Here is a 20,377-nt window from a genome sequence, read left to right as displayed (position 1 = left end):
CAGCAACATGAATGGACATAGAGATTATCACACTAAGTAAGCCAGAAAGAGAAATAAAAATACCATATGATACCACTTTTATGTGGAATCTGAAAAAAAAGGACACAAATGAACTTACCTATGAAACAGAAACAGACTCACAGACACAGAAAACAAACTAACGGTTACCAGGGGGGAAAGGAGGTGGGGAGGGATAAATTGAGAATTTGGGATTTGCAGATACTATCATACATAAAGTAGATAAATAACCAGGTCCTACTGTGCAGCACAAGGAACTATATTCAACATCTTGTAATAGCCCACAATGAAGAACACTACATATATACGTGTATGTATTACCGAATCACTCACTACCCTGTACACCAAAAATCAACACAACATTGTAAACCGACAATACTCCAATTAAAAAAAGCGAGAAGTGCTGTGAGACGGCGGTTTTCCCAAGGCCGCTCAGGCACACGCCAGCCTTCTGTTTGTGAGAGAAACCCCCGCTTTTACTGACGCCGCCGCCGCGGCTCGCAGCCTCCAACAGGGCGGTGAACCCTCGGGCCACAGGGCACGGAAAGGGTCCTTCCTTCTCCAGGACTCAGGCCCCTCAGAAACCTGCACTGGCACCAGACGAGGCTGTGGGCCCATCTCACCACCAAAGCGCCCGTGGGGACCCCTCCATCCAGCCTCCCAGGGATGGCGCGCAAGGTCGGGGGAAGGGCAGGCTCGTCACCCCCGTCCCCAGGCCAAGTGGGCCGATCCCTGCCTTAGCCGCTCTCTGTGACAGCACGTCCTCAGACGGGAAGACGCGGGATGCAGTGCACTCACCTCCACGTGGATGGGCACTGGGTGGGCACGGCACAGCCAGCCCGGGGTGGGCCTCTTCTGAGCCTGCCCCCCTGCCCCGGGGGACGCCAGTGCTTCTGCGGCTGCCGGCACCAGGTAGTTACCGCATCCCATGCGCACACCCTAGACTGTGTGTCGTGCACGCAGAGTTCCTCCGGGCCCACTCTCTCCGGGGCAGACGCCACTGTGAAGGGCTGGCTTGGGACCAAGCGCATAAACCTGGGCGGCTCGGCCAGCCCAGCTCCAGCGCAGCACCCCCGGCTTTGCGCAGACTCACCTGTTGCCGCCTGGAGTCCTGGGGTCGGGGGGGGGGGGGGGGGGACGGCGGGACGGACGTGAGATCGGCCGGCCCTCAGCAAGCGCCGTCGTCCAGTCGGAAGCTGCGCGGAGCCGGGTCCTGGGGAGGCTGCGGAGACGCGGCGACTTTGAGCAGAACCCCTGGAAGCCGGTGTGACGGCGCACCGGCCCCTGCAAACAGCGCCACGGAACGTGCCTACACGTTCATCCTTCACAGCTGCGCACTCCCGCCGGCAGGCCAGCCCCTCGGGCGTGACCCGCAGCCGAAGAGCTTCGATGAGGGCGAGTGCTGGTCTATGGCAAGAGCTCTCCAGGCCTATCAGGCTGTTAGTGATAAAATCAGGAACTTTCAGAAAATAAACTGGGAAATAGCGGCAGGATACACAGCCAACGTGCGCGCACTGGCTGGGCACCTTGCGCTAGAACACCGTGTTCCTTCTCTTTCCTTTTGCTAGGTTATTTTATTTTTTTAATTTAAGTATAGTTGATGTACAGTATTACATGTTACAGGTGTACAATATAGTGATTCACAATTTTTAAAGGTGTACTCCATTTACAGTTGTTATAAAATGCTAGCTATAGTCCCTGTGCTGCGCAATGCGTCCTTGTAGCTTATTCTACACACGAGTTTTTACCTCTTACTCCCCTCCCTCTATGCTGCCCCTCCCCTCGCTGGTAACCTCGTGTGTTCTGTGTCTGCGAGCCTGCTTCTTGTTATATTCACTGGCTTGTTGCATTTTTTAGCTGCCACAAATAAGTGATATCAACCAGTTTTTGTCTTTCTCTGACTTACTTCACTTAGCATACCTTCTAAGTCCATTCATGTTGCAAATGGCAAAATTTCATTTTTGATGGCTGATTAATATTCCATTATCTATACGTACCACATCTTCTTTACCCAGTCATCTGTCGATGGACATTGAGGTTGTGTCCATGTCTTGACTATTGTAAAACGTGCTGCTATGAACATTGGGGTGCATGTCTTTTTAAATTAGTGTCTCAAACACTGCATCCTTTGAGCCAACAAATATTTTTTAAAGTTTTAAATAATTCAAGGCAGAATAAGAGATAATACCATAATTCTAATCTTCGAGTACTATTTAATGCCCTAGTACTAACATCTCATAAAACCTTCGAGAGCTATACTGCACCATTTATTTAATTCTACTTAGGCCACGAGTCTTTGAAGAAAATGCCCTATTTGGAAATGTTCTTGGCTGAGGATTTTTAATACAATCCTAACAATTTAACAGTCAGTCCCCAAGCATTTGGCCACCACGTGTAATGAGTGCCCCTCTAATATTCAGGAAGGAAGGGAAAGCAACCCCACAGCGCCCTCCCCATGTGCTGCATGTTCTCCGGTAATGTGTTCGCTTTGTTTGAGGAGAGGGAGCAAGGCCGTGGCGGAGACTGACAGAAGCGTGCTCGGACACTCCGTCCGTCAGATGCACCAGGCCCGGCTGCGTCCGGAGGGGCCTTGGAACAGGCACAACCTTCCAGCGCCTGGGCCCCCGGAGGCTCGCCCACCCCTCCCTGCCCCTGCCTGTGGCCCCCACCCTCCTGACTGTCACTCCCTCCTGAAGCAGTAGTTTTACAAATAAACACAGGAGCATCTAAGAAAGAAAAGGTCTTTTGTTACCCTACCATAAAAAAAAAAAATCCCACAAAACACTTTCTTCCCAACCAACGCTCTGGCAAACCGAGGGCTCTGAGTCCACCGTGTAGGTGCAGCCTGGCCCCAGACGTGGCACTGCTGCCTCCACACTGCAGGGCCAGTTCTCCAAGACAGGGGCTGCAGACGCCTGGGTTTTGGGCATTTGTGGAAACACAAGTGGCCCTTCAACAATGGGGAGCTGATGAGTATCAGGAAGTGAGGAGAAAAGTGAGGTCCCAACCCTGCACCCTCTTTCCAAAAGCAGATGGGAAATCTTAGACTGTAAACTGCAAGTCCTTCCACCAAAGGCCACTGAAATCAAAAGTTGAATATCTAAAAGCCAATGCACGGTCATCTGAAAACATCCACCCTCCAGGCCCGCCCCGGCCCCTGCTCACAAGGGTAGGGTGGGGGGACAAGAAGGATGGGTCTCATTCCTTCTTGTCAGCGCCTGGTGTGCTGTTTGATTTGCTCTGTTCCATCTGGCCAGCTGCCCAGGCATCAGGGAGCCGGTCTCCAGGTTAACCTGGCTCCGTGCATGGTGCTCCCAGGGCAGCAGGTCAGGGCACTCGCTCAGTGTGGGGAAGGGTGGAAGGGACACATGACTCCAGTGTAACCTGGGCTCAGCTTCCTGGTTCACAAAAGGGAGGTGACAAAACACCAACCGGACCAAGCAGCTGCAGGAGCTGAAAGAGACTAGGCCCCCAGAGCACTCGGCAAGGTGTCCGGCATACCTGCAGCCAGGCTCGTCACACAAGCAGGGGCCCGGGAAGGAAAGGTCTCCATCAGCAACCTGGACGCGCTCCGAAAATCTGTCCCAAGCCAGCTGTCCTGCAGGACACCAGCCCGATTTCTCAGCAGGCTTTGGGAGGGAGGGTTTGAGCAGGGAGGCCCCGGAAATTGAAAGTATGCATGCCAGACACTAACTACTATATACAAAATAGATAGCAAGCAAGGGCCCACTGCACAGCACAGGGAACTCTATTCAACGTCCTGCAGTAACCGATAATGAAGGAGAATATGAAAGTGAGTGTGTGTGGGAGTAGCACTGAGACATGACGCTGCGCGCCAGGAATCGACACAACACTGTGAACTGACCGACTACACTTATTCAATGAAGGCGATAACAATAAAAGTCACGTGGAAAGGCCTCCCAGGTTTGCCCAGGCAGCGCGTTAAATGCGCAGCTGCATGTGTAAGAGCGCCACACTATCCGCCATTTAAAGAACAGGTGAGAGTTCTAGGTCAAAGCTGAGGGATGTCTTCCCAGAGTCACTTCCTGGAACCGAAGAAGAACAAGAATGACAGGTCGGTACTCCTCACCTCTGTCTTCAACATGTGGGCCGTGCGGCACCGCCTCCTCCTGGCCTCCTGCGGTTGTGAGTTATCTGCGGTCACGGTGACCTGCTTTCCCCCACTCTGGCTGCTTGCACGATGTCGTCCTTGCCTGTCGTTTTCAGTTTAATTATGATGTGTCCTGGCACAGCCTTCTTTGGGTTTATCCTGTCTGCGGTTCTCCTGGCTTCTGGAATCTGCAGGTTTATGTCTGTTACCGGATCTGGGGAGTTTCCAGGCATTAGTCCTGCTCATACTTTGTCAGCCCCAGTCTTCCTCTTCTGCTTCCAGGACTCTGAAGACACAGGGTTATATCTTTGTCCCTGGGCCCCGGCAGCTCTGTCCTTCTTCATTCTACTTTCTTTCTGTATTTCGGATCGGAAGCGATGGATTGCTCCGTCCCCTCTCCAGGCTTCCTGCTTCTCGCCTCATTCAGATGCTGGGTCCACACACTGAGCCTTTCATTTTGGTTGTGATTCTTTTCAGTTCAGAAACTTCCATTAGGTCTTCTTTCAATCTGTTTTCCTGGGGCTTTCTGGTTTTTGTTTGTTTGTGTAGTGCGTTCGTAATTGTTCACCGAAGCATTGTCACAGTGGCTCCCCCGACGCCCCGGTTCGATAACTCGGGCATCTCGGTCATCTCAGTGCCGGCATCTGGTGATTTTTTTTATTCAGTTTGAGGTCTTCTTGGTTCTTGTATGACGAGTGATTTTTATTAGAACCTGGACATTTTCATACTGTATTATGAGATTCTGGGTCTTCCTTAAACTTCACATTTTATCTGGCTCCTTCTGATAACACGGGGCCAAGCGAGGGGCTGGGCAGGTACGGCCTCCTCCCTGGCAGATGGAAACAGACATTTACGCTCCCCCTGTGGCCTCCACGGGCACACGAAGGGGGAGGGCTCCTGACCGCCTGCCAGGGATGGGAGCCTGGCCCCCAGCAGGCCTCCGCCAGCGCCACCCTAGCGGGGGAGCAGGGGGGCCTCACTCCAGCAGGGTGGACGCCCGGCGCCCACTCAGCCTTGCGGGCGGGCACGGGGGTGGCTCGTCTCCGCGCTGTTGGCTGGAGGACAGCAGTCTTCCCTGGTCCTTTGCTGAGAAAGCAGGCTTTTGTTTTTGCTTGGTTTTTCTCTGCAGCCTTTGGCAGTTTTGAATTCCTGGGTTATTCAGCTCCAAGTCTGGGATAAACGAGGCAAAAAGAAAACCCAGGGAGCTCGTCACTGTGTCGCCTCTTGGATCCCGAGGTCCCCGGCCAGCCTGCCCTCTCCTCTTCACCTTTCAGAGTCTTGTTATGTTTGTTTTATATGTGATACCCCAAGTGTTCACCTGTGATTAGTGGGAATAGGGGAAAGTGTTTCTGCTCCGTTTTCCCAGAAGCAGAAGCCCCAGCGTGTTATTCTTCATCTCTAAATAGACTCCCAAAGTATCAAAGTCAAAGGAGATAAGCGCCCTTAGAGTCATTTCAAGGACACATAGAATTAACTCTGTGGAGCAGTATTTTCTCACCACGCACACACTGGCCTATTTTTAGATGCATTATAGGGCCTGTGACAATGATATTTTCACACTGATCTTATCATTCAGAGTCAATACATTGTTAAGAAAATAAAACTGCTAATTTCAGCCTCTCCAGATTGTTCCCTCTGCTTCCAGTGATTTCATCTGGCAAAACTTGGCTTGAAAAAAAATACTGCAGAGTGAAATGCTAGGTTCTATGGAGAACGTAACAACGAACACAACCCCATTTTCCCTCCAGGCGTCTGGAAACCAGAGGAAAGACGCGCTGGGAACAAAACAGCAAAGGCAGAATGCAGCGAAGGACACCAGGTCACGCGGTGGCACAGTCTGGAGGAAGGTGAAGCCCTGCCCCTGCTTCGACTGCTTCACAGAATCTGTGACACTGAGAGAGGGGACAAAATTCAAGTCGGGGATCACGAGGGGAAGGGACATTCCCAGGAAAAGGACGCCGCAAGCGGAGGTGAGAACAGAGCAAAGACAGGGTGTGTGTGACAAACTCCAGACAGCACACAGGGCTCAGCACCTGTCTGGATAACAGGAGAGGACAGGGCTGTGACTGTCCATCATCACAGTGACGAAGCTGTCATTCCACAAATAAAAGTCCCTTAAACTCGTGCGTAAGGACATGTATGTGCGTGTGTGTAAAATTTCTTTTCCACAGAGAGGGACGTTCTGTGATGTCTCAACAAGGTGATGGGGCAAGTTCGATTAGGAACCATAAAGTTTCTATTTACCCTGTGAACTTCGAGGTAATAAAGTGTGGAGTTATCATCCAGAGACACTACAGACAAGTCAGGTATTAGCTCACGAGTACGGCCGACCTCAATCAGTTCAACTGGATCTCTCAGGCTGCACGGCGCCAGTGAGCCCTAAGTCCCTTTCCCCACCCCCTGAATTCCTGGCACCTCCTCCAGGGGGCCCCCGGGCTGACCTCCCAGCACGTGCAGCTGTGCACAGGCACCTTTTGTCCTTTAAGGTCTCTCAGTATAATGGCGCTTTGTCTGCCCTGCGGAGCCCAGAACAGTTGATTTTCTCCCACCTATCCCAACACCCACGTGCACATTCAGGCCCGTTTTGGGTCCAGAAAACAGAGGAATTCTGCAAATGACACCTTGACCCCTGAGGGTACTCGTTCAAAGTCTTCAGTAGTGCTGAAGATGTGACCCTCCTACAAAGACATTAACCATCACCATAAAGACACAGACCACCTACAAAGATGTGTACCCACCTACAAAGACATGGGCCCCCTACAGAGAAGTGGGTCAACCAATCCAGATGTGGACCACCTACATTACAGGCTTTGCAGGTTTAGCGTCCAGATCCCAAACCTAAACTAAGATCTATTTCCAGGACTGCTTCTTCAGCAGGAGCCCGCGCTCCTTAAATCCAGGCCCCCCGCTCCCCCAGTCTGGCTCAGTGCTGGACACACAGGAGAATCTGAGAGCTGCTTGTCAAGTTTAACTGAAGCAGGGGTCCCCTCAATCACTGACAGCTGAACTCTACGGGGAGTTTCTATAACTCCAGAAAAGACTTTTAGAAAAGTAACTTCCCCTTTACATGACCTAAACCAGAAGTCAGCAAACTGTTTCTGCAAAGGCCAGACTGCCCGCTTTTGTCTTTCTGTGCTCTGCGGTCTTGGCTACAACCACTGCTATGAACACAGGGCACGCTGGGCGCAGACAGAACTACGTGCAGTGACAGAGCGGCCCAGTGGCCTGACCTGGAGGAAGGTGAGGCCACCCATCAGAGGCTCTCCTGCCACACCAGCCCCGTCTGTCGGGCTGAGGGTCGCCATACTAGGGCCTCAGAACCCACTCGGCAGCTGCACTAATAAACTGAGAGCCGGCTAAAATCCAAGTCCTCCACCCGCTGGCTCCACACTTGGCCTGGGCCGATCGTTCACCCACGTCTGTGCCACTCTCTCAAGGCTAAACGTGCAGTCCTCACAGGCCAGCCCGGAGCATCAGGGGGCCACAACCCTGCAGCCCCTCCAGAGAGCCGCACAGAGAGCTGCTCTCCAAGCTGGTCCACAGCCCTGCCGCCTTTGCGAACCTGAACTAACCCCACTTCCGACACAGCATCCGCGCCTGGATCTGGAAGCAGCTGCCTAGAAGTGGGGGCGGGGGCTGCGGCTTCTGTGCAGAGCAGGAGAGTGAAGGGGGCTCGCGGTCCTGAGATGGACGGCCGCTCTCATCAGGCATGCCTACTTGTGTTCCACCTCGCCTCACAGATGAGGCCACCAGTCCCGCCACAGGAAGCCAAGACCTCTTAGCTAATCACAGCACGAGCAATTACGTTCCCCTCCACCAGACACCATGACGTCACAGCCTGGAATTCCAGCATCCTCTCCTGGGTTGCACTAACGTTGTTCAAGAGAAGGACCTTAAACCAACTGCTCAAAATCTCTCCACTTACTGCAGAATTACTCACTGGGGACCCACCCAGGCTTCTTTTGTCCCGCTGTGACGTACTTGCTGGTGGCAATCATGGTCTTAAGCATCCAGGGCTAGGAGGCGTTTATTTAGCAAACACTGACACAAAGCGTCCTCCACCGAGGTGCCGCTCAGAGCACACATGAACTCACTGACCTCTAACAACAGCCGCAACTGTCCCTATCTTACAGATGAGGAGGAAGACGTGCAGAGAGGTGAGTCAGCCACACAGCCACACAGCCACACGAGTGGTCAGCGGCTGTGGCTGGCAGAACAATGCGTCCCCCCGCCCCCCACAAACATGTCCTAATCCCTGGAGCCGGTGAGCATGCAGTTAAGGGGGACCTAAGGTTGCAGATAAATTAAGACTTCTCACCAGCTGACTTTAAACGAGATTACCCTGGATTAGCCGGAGGTACCCAGGGTAACCACAGGGCCTTTCAAACGGGGGAGAGGGGTCACGGTTCCAAGGATGTGACACAAGAAGGGCTCGGCCAGCCTCCACTGGCTTGAAGATGGAGAAGCCACAGGTGCAGGCAGGTTCTGGAATCTGGGAAGACAAGGAAGCTGGTTGTTCCTGGACCCTCCAGAAAGGAACACAGCCCTGCTGACGTCTTGATCTCAGCCCAGTGAGACCCCCTGGGGACCTCTGTGCCTTTCTAGGCCACTTGGTTTGTGGTAATTTGTTACAACAGCAGTAGGAAACGAAAACAGATTTTGATACTGGGAGTGGGGAGCCACCAGAACGAATGTGGAAGTGGCTCTGAAATTGGGCAACTCGCAGAGGCTGGAAGAACTCAGCAAGGTGGTAGAAAGAGCCTAGACTGCCTCGTACAGACTGCTGGTAGAAATACGGGTGCTAACAACCCGCCAGGCTCCGAGGGAGCGGGGAGTGCAGAAGAGAAAACCTAGTTTGTCCTAGAGAACACCTCGGGCCGCATGAGCAGACTGTCGGCAGGAAGCTGGAACTGGGGGCACTGGCGGTGGGGTCCCAGGTGGAAACGGGGAACCTGTTACAGGAAGCCAGAGCAAAGGGGGTTAGTGTCAGAGGTGGTCTTCAAGGACACGCGCTGGGATGCAACAGGGTCCATATCGCCCCATCATCAGGAAATGGGGATGAGGAAAAGGGCTAAAGAGGAGGTCCTGGGGCCCAGTGGGGTCTAGCCCAGGCGCTGATGGGGGGGGTCTAGCCCAGGCGCTGATGGGGGGGTCTAGCCCAGGCGCTGATGGGGGGTCTGCGTGGGTCTCTGATGGGGGGCCTAGCCCAGGTGCTGATGGGGGGTCTGCCTGGGTCTCTGATGGGGGGTCTACCCCAGGCTCTGATGAGGGGTTTGCCTGGGTCTCTGATGGGGGGCCTACCCCAGGCGCTGATGATGGGTCTGCCTGGGTCTCTGATGGAAGGTCTACCCCAGGCTCTGATGGAAGGTCTACCCTGGACTCTGATGTTGGGGGACTCTGACGTGAGGTCTGTCTGGGCACACTGGTCACTCCCTCACCGCCCTGCTTCGCTTCCTTCCCGTCAGTGATGGGCTGTGACACTGTACCATTTATCTCCTTGTTCGCCTCTCCCCTCCTCTGACGCCCATGGAGCAGCGCCCCCCTTGAGGTCACTCACTGGAGAGTGCGCACCTGAAACAGGGCCCGCAGGTGCGCCTTCGGGCAGGGCTCACATTTGATGACTGGTGGGGCACATCTCTTCAGAGCTCTCGGACCAGCCGAGGGAGTGACAGAGAGGAGGTGCTGGCAGCTTCTGTCTCGTCACTGGGTGATGGCCTTTCGCTGCCGGGACTCGCCAAACCATTCAGAGGAACCACCCCACATGCCTCTCCCTGACAATCAGGCAAGGGTCAGGGTGACGATGACACAGCGGCAGGAGAAGGGCCGGCCCTGGACGAAGCCTCAGTCCCACTCATCCTCTCCAGCTCCGAGTCCCCACTCCTACTGTCCTAATCCCTCGGAAGGAGCCTTGTGCCAACTGAGTAAGACGACTAACTCAACAGCCCCGCAAGCCACCTCCTCTCTGCTCCACCCACCACTCTACTCGCGAGCTTCGGGCAGCAAGCACTCTGTTACTTGGCAAGGACATGCCGAGGGCAAAACAGGAACTCAGACCCCTTACTATCATTTTCGTTACATAAACACTCTCCTACCCCACCCACCCAACATGACCAAGAGCATGGTTAAAATACAGTGCATCCTCAGCTGGGCTTCAGCCTTTTGCCTCACTTATAAAAATTAAAATGAATGCAACTTTGAAGACTATGTCTGTGGAATATAAAGAAAATTTGAAAGCAAGGCAAAAGGAGGAATCCCCTAAAAGTTAAACTTTTGAATTTACAACAAGGACTATCTAAAAGGCAAAGATTCATACCTGCCTTTTCCCTCCAAGTTGCCCAAAACCCCACAGTCTCTGAGGAGCCAGGCACAGAGGTGGCCCATGTCACTGTTGACTCCACGTCTTGGTCACCTGGAGTGTGTGTACACAGGTCTGCGATGTTGGGGAGGAAGCCTGACACCCCCCCGCTGGCCCAGGGGCCTAACTGAGCTCACACCCGGGGTTCCGGGAATAGGGCAGCTGCCTAGGCAGACAGGAAATGAGTCGCTGCCCCCGGGAGCCCAACGAGGACCTCTCATCAGCCAGATTACAAAATCCTCTGGCTGTCAAGATTCCAGCCGCATTGCGTCCTTGGCACTGAGGAAGAAAGTGGCCAGTTGAAATCACACTGCTCCTTCATACTTTAGATGCCAAGACGCCTGCTCTGACACCAAGGGTCAGCTCCTGTTCCAGAAACACCACACCATGGGGTGAAGGTCAGCTTCTCAGGGCAGCCCCCGTCGGGCTCTTGGTTTGGGTCCCCCAGGGCCAATCCTGCATTACCCTCTTATAAACCAAGGACAGCAGTGAGGTCCAGACAGTCAGTGATTCTAAGGACCAGCCTTGTACAAGACAGGCAGACAGGTCGTGTAAACTTGATCTGATTTCTAGAACTCTCCTTCCATCCCTACCAAATGCTTAGTGCTGAAGGCTGAGCTTAAGTAAAGAATTTTAGAGGAACCTCACTTGGCCATCTGGGGGTGAAGAACAGAGCAGGGAAGGTACATTTGTACCTGGGAGGTGCAGTTTTCACAGCATGATTGCAAATAAATGAGTCAAGATGTTAAACCACCACAATAACAAAAAAGGACAGCAAGAGAAAGCAGGAGGGAGGGAGGCGGGGTAGACGTCTGACGGTGGCCTTCATTAATTCACTTTTAAATAGAGGGTGAGTTATAAGCTTGTTTATTCAGGAGACTCGTGCGCCCAAGTTGGCAACTTAAAAATTCTGGACAGGACTTTGACGTGTTCATATCACTTTTTAAAGTGCAGGCATTAAAAAAGTCAGACCTTAAAGTCACGATTCCAAAAAGTCACGCTCATTGAAAACAGGTCACCCTATTCAGTTTCTCTCCTTACTTGCAGTATCTCATACTTTTTCATGGGGAAGGAAATATATTCTATTGTAACACTCTGATCATCAGTGTAATTTAGCAGAGTTAACTGAAAGTTTGAATCAAGAACCTGTGATAAACTACTTTAGAAGATTTACATATATACTACATACACTAAAAATAATTATTCTTCATCTTAAAAATGCCTCTACAAAAAATCACATCAAAATCCCATAAGGTACCTGAGCCTAGATCAAGCCAATGATAAGCAGAAAATGCAGACACCCACTGGCACTGAGGGAGGAGACCTGAGTTCTGCCTCCATGCTTTGCTGCCTGAACCCTCAGGGAATGTTCCAAGCCTCCGCTTTCTCTTTTGTAAGGAGGGGTAATTATCCTATCTCTGCTCATCCCTCAAGGTTTTTCTGGATAGCCACTGAGATCCTGTTGGGGGTAGGACTTAAATGCCTCTGGTTACCACTAGCTGGCTGGGTCCCTTGCTCCGGAGCCAAACATGCCTAAGGGTACACAAGTCGTCAACAGGTTCTTGCTCTGGAGTCCGGGGTGCTTTCCAAGCGTTACCTGGATGGTCGCTAAGGGGCACCGAGTGTCCGAACAGTTTCCCAACCAGCAAAGGAGTCAAGTGGGAACAGAGAGGGGCCAAGGGGGACCGCACGCTGTGACTGGGCGCCTGATCCCCGAGACGAGGACCTGCGGAGCAAGGGCGGGACCCTGTGTGGGGCGGGAGACTCCTGCCCTGGGGGGTCTTTGGCCCAGGGGGGCCTTGCCCTGGGAGACCCCGGCCCTGAGGGGCACCTGGCTTGGGGGCCGCTTCTCTCCAACTGGAAGCCCCTCGCCCCTCACCTGCGGTGTCCCAGATGGAGATGTTGTAGGAGCGCCACTGCTTCAGGTAGAAGGCGCCGCCCACCGTGCTGACGGTGTCCGTGAAGCGCCGCTCCATGTACCTCTGCAGCAGCGACGTCTTGCCCACGTTCATGTCCCCCAACAGCACGATCTTCCCGTCGGGTTTCCTCATCTTCCCGCAGGAGGCCCCCTCCTTTATCCCCGCGCCCTTCTGGCCGTGCGCAGCTGGGGCAGCCTGACGCCCCGAGACTACTCAGACCCGGGACTCGCGGAAATTCGGACTCGCGGGGACCCCGAACTTACGGGGACCCTCCGGTCCCGACGCCTGGGAACGCGGAAGAGGAAGCGCGTCTCCGCGCTGGGCAGGTGCCGGGGACCCAGCCCGACGCCCACCTCGGGTGTCCAGACCGCGGCGGTCGGCACCAGGTCCAGGGCGCCCCGGGCCCGCCCCGCCCCGGCCCTTCGCCCGCCCCGGCCCCGCCCACGACGCCGCGGGCCTCGCCTCGGGTCCTGCCCCGCCCCTCCTCCCCGCCCCCCGTCGGCCCCGCCCCACCTTTCCGCACCCCGGGCCGTCCCCGCCCACGTGGACTTGGCTCCCGGGCGGTCCGGGGGCTCTGCCCCCGCGCGGGCGGTGCTTTCCGCGGGGAAGCCTTCGGAGGACTCCCGCAGGTGGCAGCGCCGGCTCGGGGCCGCTCGAGGACGGAGAGTCGAGTCCCAGGAGGCGGGTCTGCGGGGCCACCGCTCGGGCCTCACGTGGGCCTGGGGTGGATACACCGCAGGAACTCGGCCCCGGCCTGGCGACCTCAGAGCCGAGAGCCCCCGCACGAGATGGGCCCCCAGCCCAGCCCACCAGGCTTTCCTCCTCTGCGGGCGCGAGTGTGGCCGCTGGGCCCGGCGCAGGGAGAGCTTTCCTTAAGTGAGAGTCTGCGAGAACCCATCCTCCGACTGTTAATGATGGGAGCCGGGGGGCGCTTGCTAGTGTTGTTTTTGTTTAGTTTTGTCCATTTTGGCAAGAAGCCGTTCATGCAGTTTTGTACCTGAGAAGCGGACCCAGCCCGGCGTCAGTAAAAACTTTGGAGGGAACCTTGACGTCGGCAGTCGCGATGACTACCGACGAAATCTTTCCTCCTTCCTTTTTCAATGGTGTAGACCTCGACAGGGCTCTAAAATCCTCCGCTTGTGGGATTCGGTGTTTATCTGAGACAATGGTGATGCTCTGGTTTGAACATCGGGGGGCGATGTTTGCTGCGGCCGCGCGGTGTCCTCGGGCTCCCTGTGGAAGGCGGGGCGAGGCGTGAAGGGGACTCACCCGCAGCAGCCAGACCCTGCCACGCTCCTGCGGTGCTCCGGGTTCCCGACCCCGCAAGTCGGGACTCTGCCCACCTTTCCCGCCCGGTGCCTGGCGCGGAGAATTCTCTCAGCAAATTTGCTGCAAGAAACAAGAAAGGAAGGAGGAAAGAAAGAAAATTTAAGTTGTCCAGTACTTTGAAAAACTAAAGTTAACCGGGAGAATGTTTCCATATCAAATTTCAACCATTCCTAAAAATACCTTAAAGACTGTCGCTTGCCTCATTCCTCTTCAGGAAGCAGGATTGAGGAAGAAGTTAAAAAGTTTAAAGTCAGTTTAAACTAGCCAGTCACATGCCAAGTACAATGTTTATTCTGCCTGCATTTAAACCACTGGCCTAACAGGGTAATCCTTTTTCCAACTGCTTAGACGAAGTGCCCTGGGCCAAGAAAATGATGTAGTTTTTTTTTAAAGAGATGCAGACTGAGCAATTCTGGGAATGTCCAGTTACAATAAAAGCAGTAAGAAAATGTGGTTTCTTCTGTTGGATTTTGCAAAGTGGAGTTTATAGATACTTTGTTGTGGAACAATTCTACCTTTAAACTACTTTCCTCTTTTCTTAAACAGACAAACAACAATAAAAACCCTGCTTATCCATCATGTATTCATTTAGCAGGTAGAAATGGAGGCACTAAGTGATAAGTGCCGGCCTAGGGCTGCAGCAGAGAGAAAGGCAGGCAGTTTGACGGAGAAAACCGAGCAGGGAGGTAGACAGAGAGCGAAGCCTGGGAACGGATGCCTCTCCAGGTCCCACTTTAAACAGGATGTCTGCAAAGACGAGGTTTCTGGGAGAATTAGAATGCAGTCAGGAGTTAAATGTGAAGTCATTGGGAGGAAGAAGGATTCAAGTACAGAGAGCAGTGAGTGCAAAGGCCCTGAGGCAGAAGGCTGCCCCATAGGCTTGATGGACACAGGGAGGCCAGAGCAGCTGGAGCACAGAGCAGGGAACAGAGCAGGAAAGCTGGACATCAGCCCCATGAGGAAGTGGGTAGGTGGCCAGGGAAGGTCATAAGGGTCTGTGGTCATGATAAAGGCTGGGGCCTGTACTCTGAACTAGGCAGAAGTGAGGCAGGAGGGAAGGGGGCAGGGCACAAACATTAAAAGAATGACATAGACATTGAGTATACGACATAAACTGGTTAGAACTAACTGGGCCCCAGATGGCGAAGGATTCAACTTCTGGGAGAACTTGAGCCTCAGTACATGCTCACTGTAATACACCAGCTGCTAAATGACACCCCCACAGGCGCCAGGACAGTTCCCAGGCTGGCCATAAAAGGCCAAAAAGTGGGTGGGGGCCCAGTTTCTGGAAATGCCTGACCCTTCCCCAAAATAGTTGTAACGATCCTCCCACTCCTTAGCCCATGCGATTACCCAGCCCAGGAAAACTACCCGCCCCCGCCCCCGCACCCGGGGCGGCTCTCGCTTTCCGGGTCGGCCCTGTGCAGGGCCACGTTCCCTTCTGAGGCGTCCTGCACTCTGCCTGAGGAGTGTGCACCTCTCTGAATAAGCCCGCTTTCACTTTACCATGGCTCGCTCTGAAATTCTTTCCTGCATGAAGCCAAGGACCCTTCCTTGGTGGCGCACGTCCCAGGGACTCACCTGAGACCTGGAATGTGACCATCCTCTCGTGTCCCACTTTTCTGCAACAGGAGGGTGCGTGAGGTGGCGGAGCAGAGGAGGAATCATGACCTGTCCTAACGCCCGCCTGCTGTGTTGAGGTGGCCCTGGCAGGTTCAGGATTATCAGGGAGGGACTGACGGCGGAGACCCGCGTGATGGCAGGGGAATTCTCAGAGCTGTCTACTTTCTGGATGTATGTTGAAGGTGGAAGCTAATGGATTTGGTGTGGATTGGATGTGGAATTAAAGAGTAGGGGAGAAGGGAGAGGAAAAAGGAGCTGGGGAGGGGAGGAGAGAAGAGCCCAGAGCCAGCATCCAGACAGATGGGTACCACATACATCTTTCCCAACTCTAGAGGAGGGCAGTCCATTTCGAGAGCAGGGCTTCCTGACTTTAGCACAACTGATGTTTTGGACTTGATAACCGTAGGTTGTGGTGGGTGTCCTGTGGCTGTTCATCAGTACCCCTGGTGCCTACAGGGGAGCCCCTTGCGGGTCTGTAGGCTGGACATCAGAGATCAAGGTCAGGCCGGCTCTGGGCATCGCTGGTGCTGCTGTTGGCAAGAGACCCCGCCAGCCGCCCTGTCTCGGCAGCAGCCAGACTGGGCCAGACTCTAGAACCAGGGACACGCCAACTTCCTTCCCATCTGTTGGTCTAGGCCTTGCCTCCTGACTGATCTTCAGGTCGGGACCTTGTCGTGGAGGATGTGTGCCCTGGGAGGACTCTCAAGGGGCTTCAGGACAAAGACAGAGGGTTGGAGGGCGGTGCTGCTACCAGCCTGGTCTTCCTCATCAGGTCTCAGCCTCTGCTTCCCAGGGCAGTGGGCGTGGCCATAAGTGTGGGTCAGAGTACAGGTGTGAGTGTTAGTGTGAATGAGGTTGTGTGTGAGTGCGGGTGTGGTGTGGGTGTAGGCAGGGGTGCAGGTGTGGGTGTGTTATGTGAATGCAGGTCTGGGTGTAGGTGTGGGTGCAGATCAGGGTGTGGGGTGCCCTGGGTTCTGCAGTCACCCTGGTTCCCACCACCCCTCCATCTCCGCTCATAGGTGGAGAAGCCCCTTTTCTCTCTGAACTGATGGTTTTGCCTGGGCGCGCCCGAACACAGGATGCCTCTTCTGCCTGCCTCTAAGACTGGGGTCCTTGGCGTCTGGCCACCCCTGCAGTCCTGGTCAGGTCTTAGAACCCAGTCACAGGGGTGGTGCGGCTCAGGCGAGGCCCCAGGCTCTCCAGACACAGAGGAACCGAGTCACGGGAGGACCTCTCTGAGCCCACCCCACACCCACTGAGCAAGAAGCTGGGTAGGCCCAGCTGGCAGGGGGGTCTTCTCAAGCCCCCCAGGCGAGTCAGAGCAGCTCGAGCCTGACACCCTGGCTCTGGGCTAACCCCGGGGCTGATCTCACTGAGGACCAACCGCAGTCTCTAATCAACGGACCGCTGCTCCTCCTTTGTGCAAAAGCAGGCCTGTCTGCTCAGCAGACCAACACTCCTCTCCCGTCGCCTCAGGCCTGGGATCAGGCTTCTGCTTTCCGACAGTCCCCCATCCTTCCGTGAAATCTGATATTTCAGCTGAACTGCTCAACTTCCTCTTGTGAAATGCCGTGAACGTCCCTGTCCAGAGAGAGCAAGGAACCTTAAACTGATCGCTTTCGGTTTTTCTGTAATTGATCAGGTTTTGAATGCTTTTTGAACACTGTATGTGAAAGTCTTTTCTAAGTCGTGCCAATCCATCCACGATCACCTCTTCAGTCTCACTGTCTGTCCGCGTGGTGGCCCGAGTGGAGAATCTGATGGCATCTTGGCCTCTCTGAGCAGAGAGGGTTTTCAGTCCTCCAGGAGAGCATCGCTGTTCCTGATCTGATCCGGATGTGCCCACTTTAAGATATTCCTCTTCCTACCATGGAGGGTCCCGTCTTCTCGTCCCTGCGGAGTCTCAGCATCTCCAGGGATGCGCTGCAGGTCATGTCCCCTCCCCCACCAAGGTCCTCTCCATGGGGCTCCTTAGCGCTTCCTCCAGAGAGCCTGTGCCCCCAACCCCCGTGATCCCTGAAACTCCTCTTGACTCGTCACCGGCAACCCATCTAATGATTACTCAGTCTTTCAACACATCCGTGGCCTTTGACCATGTTTCCTGCTTCCTTCTTTGTGAAAATCTGTCCCCGTGGCCTTCCCACCTTCCTGGCTACACTGCCCTCTGCCTCCCAAGATCTACCCTTGGTCACAGGGTTGGCTTTTTAAATAAACTCCCCATACATTTGCAAAGCATAGCTGTAAGTCTTCCTGCCCTGAAACTTCTTTTGCACATAATGTTACGCAGACTTCCCTGGGATGGAGCTTGGGCCCCACTGGAATCAAACCTAAATCCTGCGAAGAATAGGCATGTAAAAACAGACCTTCCTAAAGACTAGAATTTCCGAAGATCTGAAAAAAATAAAGAAACGATGACTAACACTGCTACCAAAGAAATCATGACACACATCGCAGGGTTTTAAGCCATGCTGTGGCTGGAGCCCTTAAGCAACCATTTAGTCTAATCTCAAGATTTCGTAATTCCGATACGTTTCTCAAATTGCATCACTGTGAGGTTTGGAGACCTTGCAGGGACGAGAACGTCCGAAGGCTCCGCACATGGGCAGAGATGAGGCCGCAGACAGCCGTCTTCAGGGGACCACGCAGGGCATGTAGCCACCCCTGGAAGGCCCCCTTGAAATCTGGACCATTGAGTCAGTGGTGGAGCCTGAAAATTTAACCAGAGACAGATTAACAGGAGGAAAGGAAAGAAGCTTTATTCACATGCATGAGTGTGTTCAGATGAAGAGGCCCCCCCGGGCTGCTGACTTTGGGGGTTTACGTACCAACTCCTTTGGGGAAAGGAGGGGCAGAAAGGGCTCCCACAGGAGAAAAATGAGCTTTTCATGCAATTCCTCCTCTCGGGGTGAGGGGTCAGTCTCTTCGCCCCACACAGAGGGCCACGTGCTGCCTTTAGTCAGATAAAGGAAGCTCTGAAAGGGCTTCTTTCTGCATTCGCTCTTTCTCAAATGTCTCAGTTTAAAATAATCTTCATACCAGCTCTGAGGGGCTGGGTGTGCCCTCCGGGACCAGTAGAGACCTTGCTTAGCGTCTGACTGGACGGGTCGTTCTGCCGGGGCCGACTGTGGCATTTGCGCCAGGCTCGCTGAGTCGTGCTAAGCCAGATCTCTGTGTCTCCCGTAGGAAACAGGCAAAGATCCCAGCACTCTGTGGTGCAATTCAGCTTTCATTCCCAAGGCTTAAACACCCATACTTGCTGTGGACTGCATATGTGTGTCCCTGCCCCACAAATTCACATGTTGAAATCCTAACCCCCAAGGTGATGGTATACAGAGCTGGGACATCTGGGAGACGGTTGGGTCATGAGAGTCAAGCCCTCGTGAGTGGGATTAGTGCTCTTGTGAAAGGGACCCCAGAGAGCGCGCCTTCCCCCTCCCCGTGTGAGGACAAGTCTGGCAATGAGGAGGGGCCTTGCCAGACTCTGATTCTGCCGGCGCCTTGAACTCGGACTTCCAGCCTCCAGAACTGTCAGAAGCACACCTCTGTTGTTCATAAGCCACCAGTCTCTAGGATTCTGTCACAGCTGCCTGAACAGACTAACGTAATACTCTTTTTAAAGACTATCCATGGGAAATAAATGTTTTCATTTCCTAAATGCTTAGTAGAGTTTTGGACTGCAGTTTGAACAGATGGGAATCTTAAAACTGTGCTATCCTCCTGTGCAACCCACCAGAGCCAGAAGGAGCCCCCAAGGCACGTCCCCGTCACTTGTCATCCATCTTTGAAGGAAGGCACCTTGCCACTAAAACTCCAGTTTGAGATTTTCATCATTCATGTCCAGTAACTCGTCCACAGTGTGGCTGTCAAGTGTCTGCAGATATTAGCTTGTCAGATTTTCAGTCCATCCCCTATTCGCCTTCTCTCCTACGTCTTTGATTTGATTCGATTCTCTTTTTTCCTGGCTCTCACTGACCACTGGTAACTGTTCGTGTAATAGAGGTCAGAACCAGAAGATCTTCTTCCCAGCACTAACCTTTTAGAACCACACCTGAGATCCAGCGAGGAGAAGCACTCAGACCTGCATGCCAATCGCTTTTTATTCTTTAGATGAGCGAGTTATTTTTAGCGCACTGGTGGAGACACACTTCTCTAAGAGATCCAGTTTTAATGATTAAAGAACTCATTCTTCCTTCAAGCTACTTGAATAAATATTAACATGGGTCTCAAATAATTTAGGGGAACCATGAAGAACTATTTATCCTGAAGTTAATTTTTAAAAATTACTTAACACTAGGCTGAGTCTCAGGTTTTAAGAAACAGGCATTCAACATAGTGGGGTTATACTTAATTTTTATTGTCTTATTTGTCTTTTCTTGTATTTTTGCACATTGTCTATGATGACTACACATGACTTTTGAGAAGATCTAAAATGAAAGCAGATCTAAAATGAAACTTAAATTTGAAACTGGACAGATGGAATGGATGTTTATGGGAAGCACCAAATGAAAAGCTTAAAATTCATTGTTTATTTTTAATTCCAACTGTATTTCCTTGCACCACTCTGAGTATTTACTGGCTTTGGGGGTGAGGGAGGAAGAGTGTGGTTAATGAAGTGTCTTTAAATTGCCATATTACAGTGCAATTACATATTACATATTACATATTCTGAAGTGTCACTGTTAGTGAGACTTTGCTCAGCACTTATATGACAATTCTTAATAACTGCTGTTTGATAAGGATGAAAATATTAAAAATTAGCTTGAACCATATGAAATTGCTGGTGTTTGAGCTTCCAGGAGCTACATGAGTAAACTCCACTGTACATTTTTAAAGCACACAATTGGAGAAGTTTGACAAATGTGTTCACTGGTGGGACCATCAGCACAATCAAGGCAATGAACACGTTTATCACCCCAAAGTCTCCTGTCCGTTGTCATCTGTCCCTCCTGCCCCCACCCCCACTCCACCGCATGCATATCTCACCATTTGTTTCTCCATGCACCTGCCAGATATTTGGGTGGT

General features: G+C 53.0%; 1 protein-coding gene across 5 annotated transcripts in view; it reads right to left on the bottom strand.

The window, feature by feature from the left end:
* The window catches only part of RAB20 (RAB20, member RAS oncogene family), a 31,662-nt gene extending 18,812 nt beyond the window's left edge, over nucleotides 1-12,850 (bottom strand). The window contains exons 1-2 of one of the 5 annotated variants that reach the window (XM_032496664.1): nucleotides 12,364-12,850; nucleotides 1,112-1,240 (exon numbers count right to left, since the gene is read on the bottom strand). In XM_032496664.1, the coding sequence (XP_032352555.1) occupies nucleotides 1,112-1,240; nucleotides 12,364-12,535 (301 nt within the window). In that variant the 5' untranslated portion in view covers nucleotides 12,536-12,850. The remainder of the gene's footprint in view (nucleotides 1-1,111; nucleotides 1,241-12,363) is intronic. The other 4 variants (XM_032496665.1, XM_032496667.1, XM_032496666.1 and 1 more) reach the window with 4 other exon arrangements.
* Nucleotides 12,851-20,377: the final 7,527 nt, after the last annotated feature.

The sequence above is a fragment of the Camelus ferus genome, chromosome 14 (assembly GCF_009834535.1).
Source record: "Camelus ferus isolate YT-003-E chromosome 14, BCGSAC_Cfer_1.0, whole genome shotgun sequence".
NCBI classification, from domain to species: domain Eukaryota; kingdom Metazoa; phylum Chordata; class Mammalia; order Artiodactyla; family Camelidae; genus Camelus; species Camelus ferus.
The sequence above is the reverse complement of the archived record's forward strand: the minus strand, read 5'-3'. Positions and strand labels throughout refer to the sequence as shown.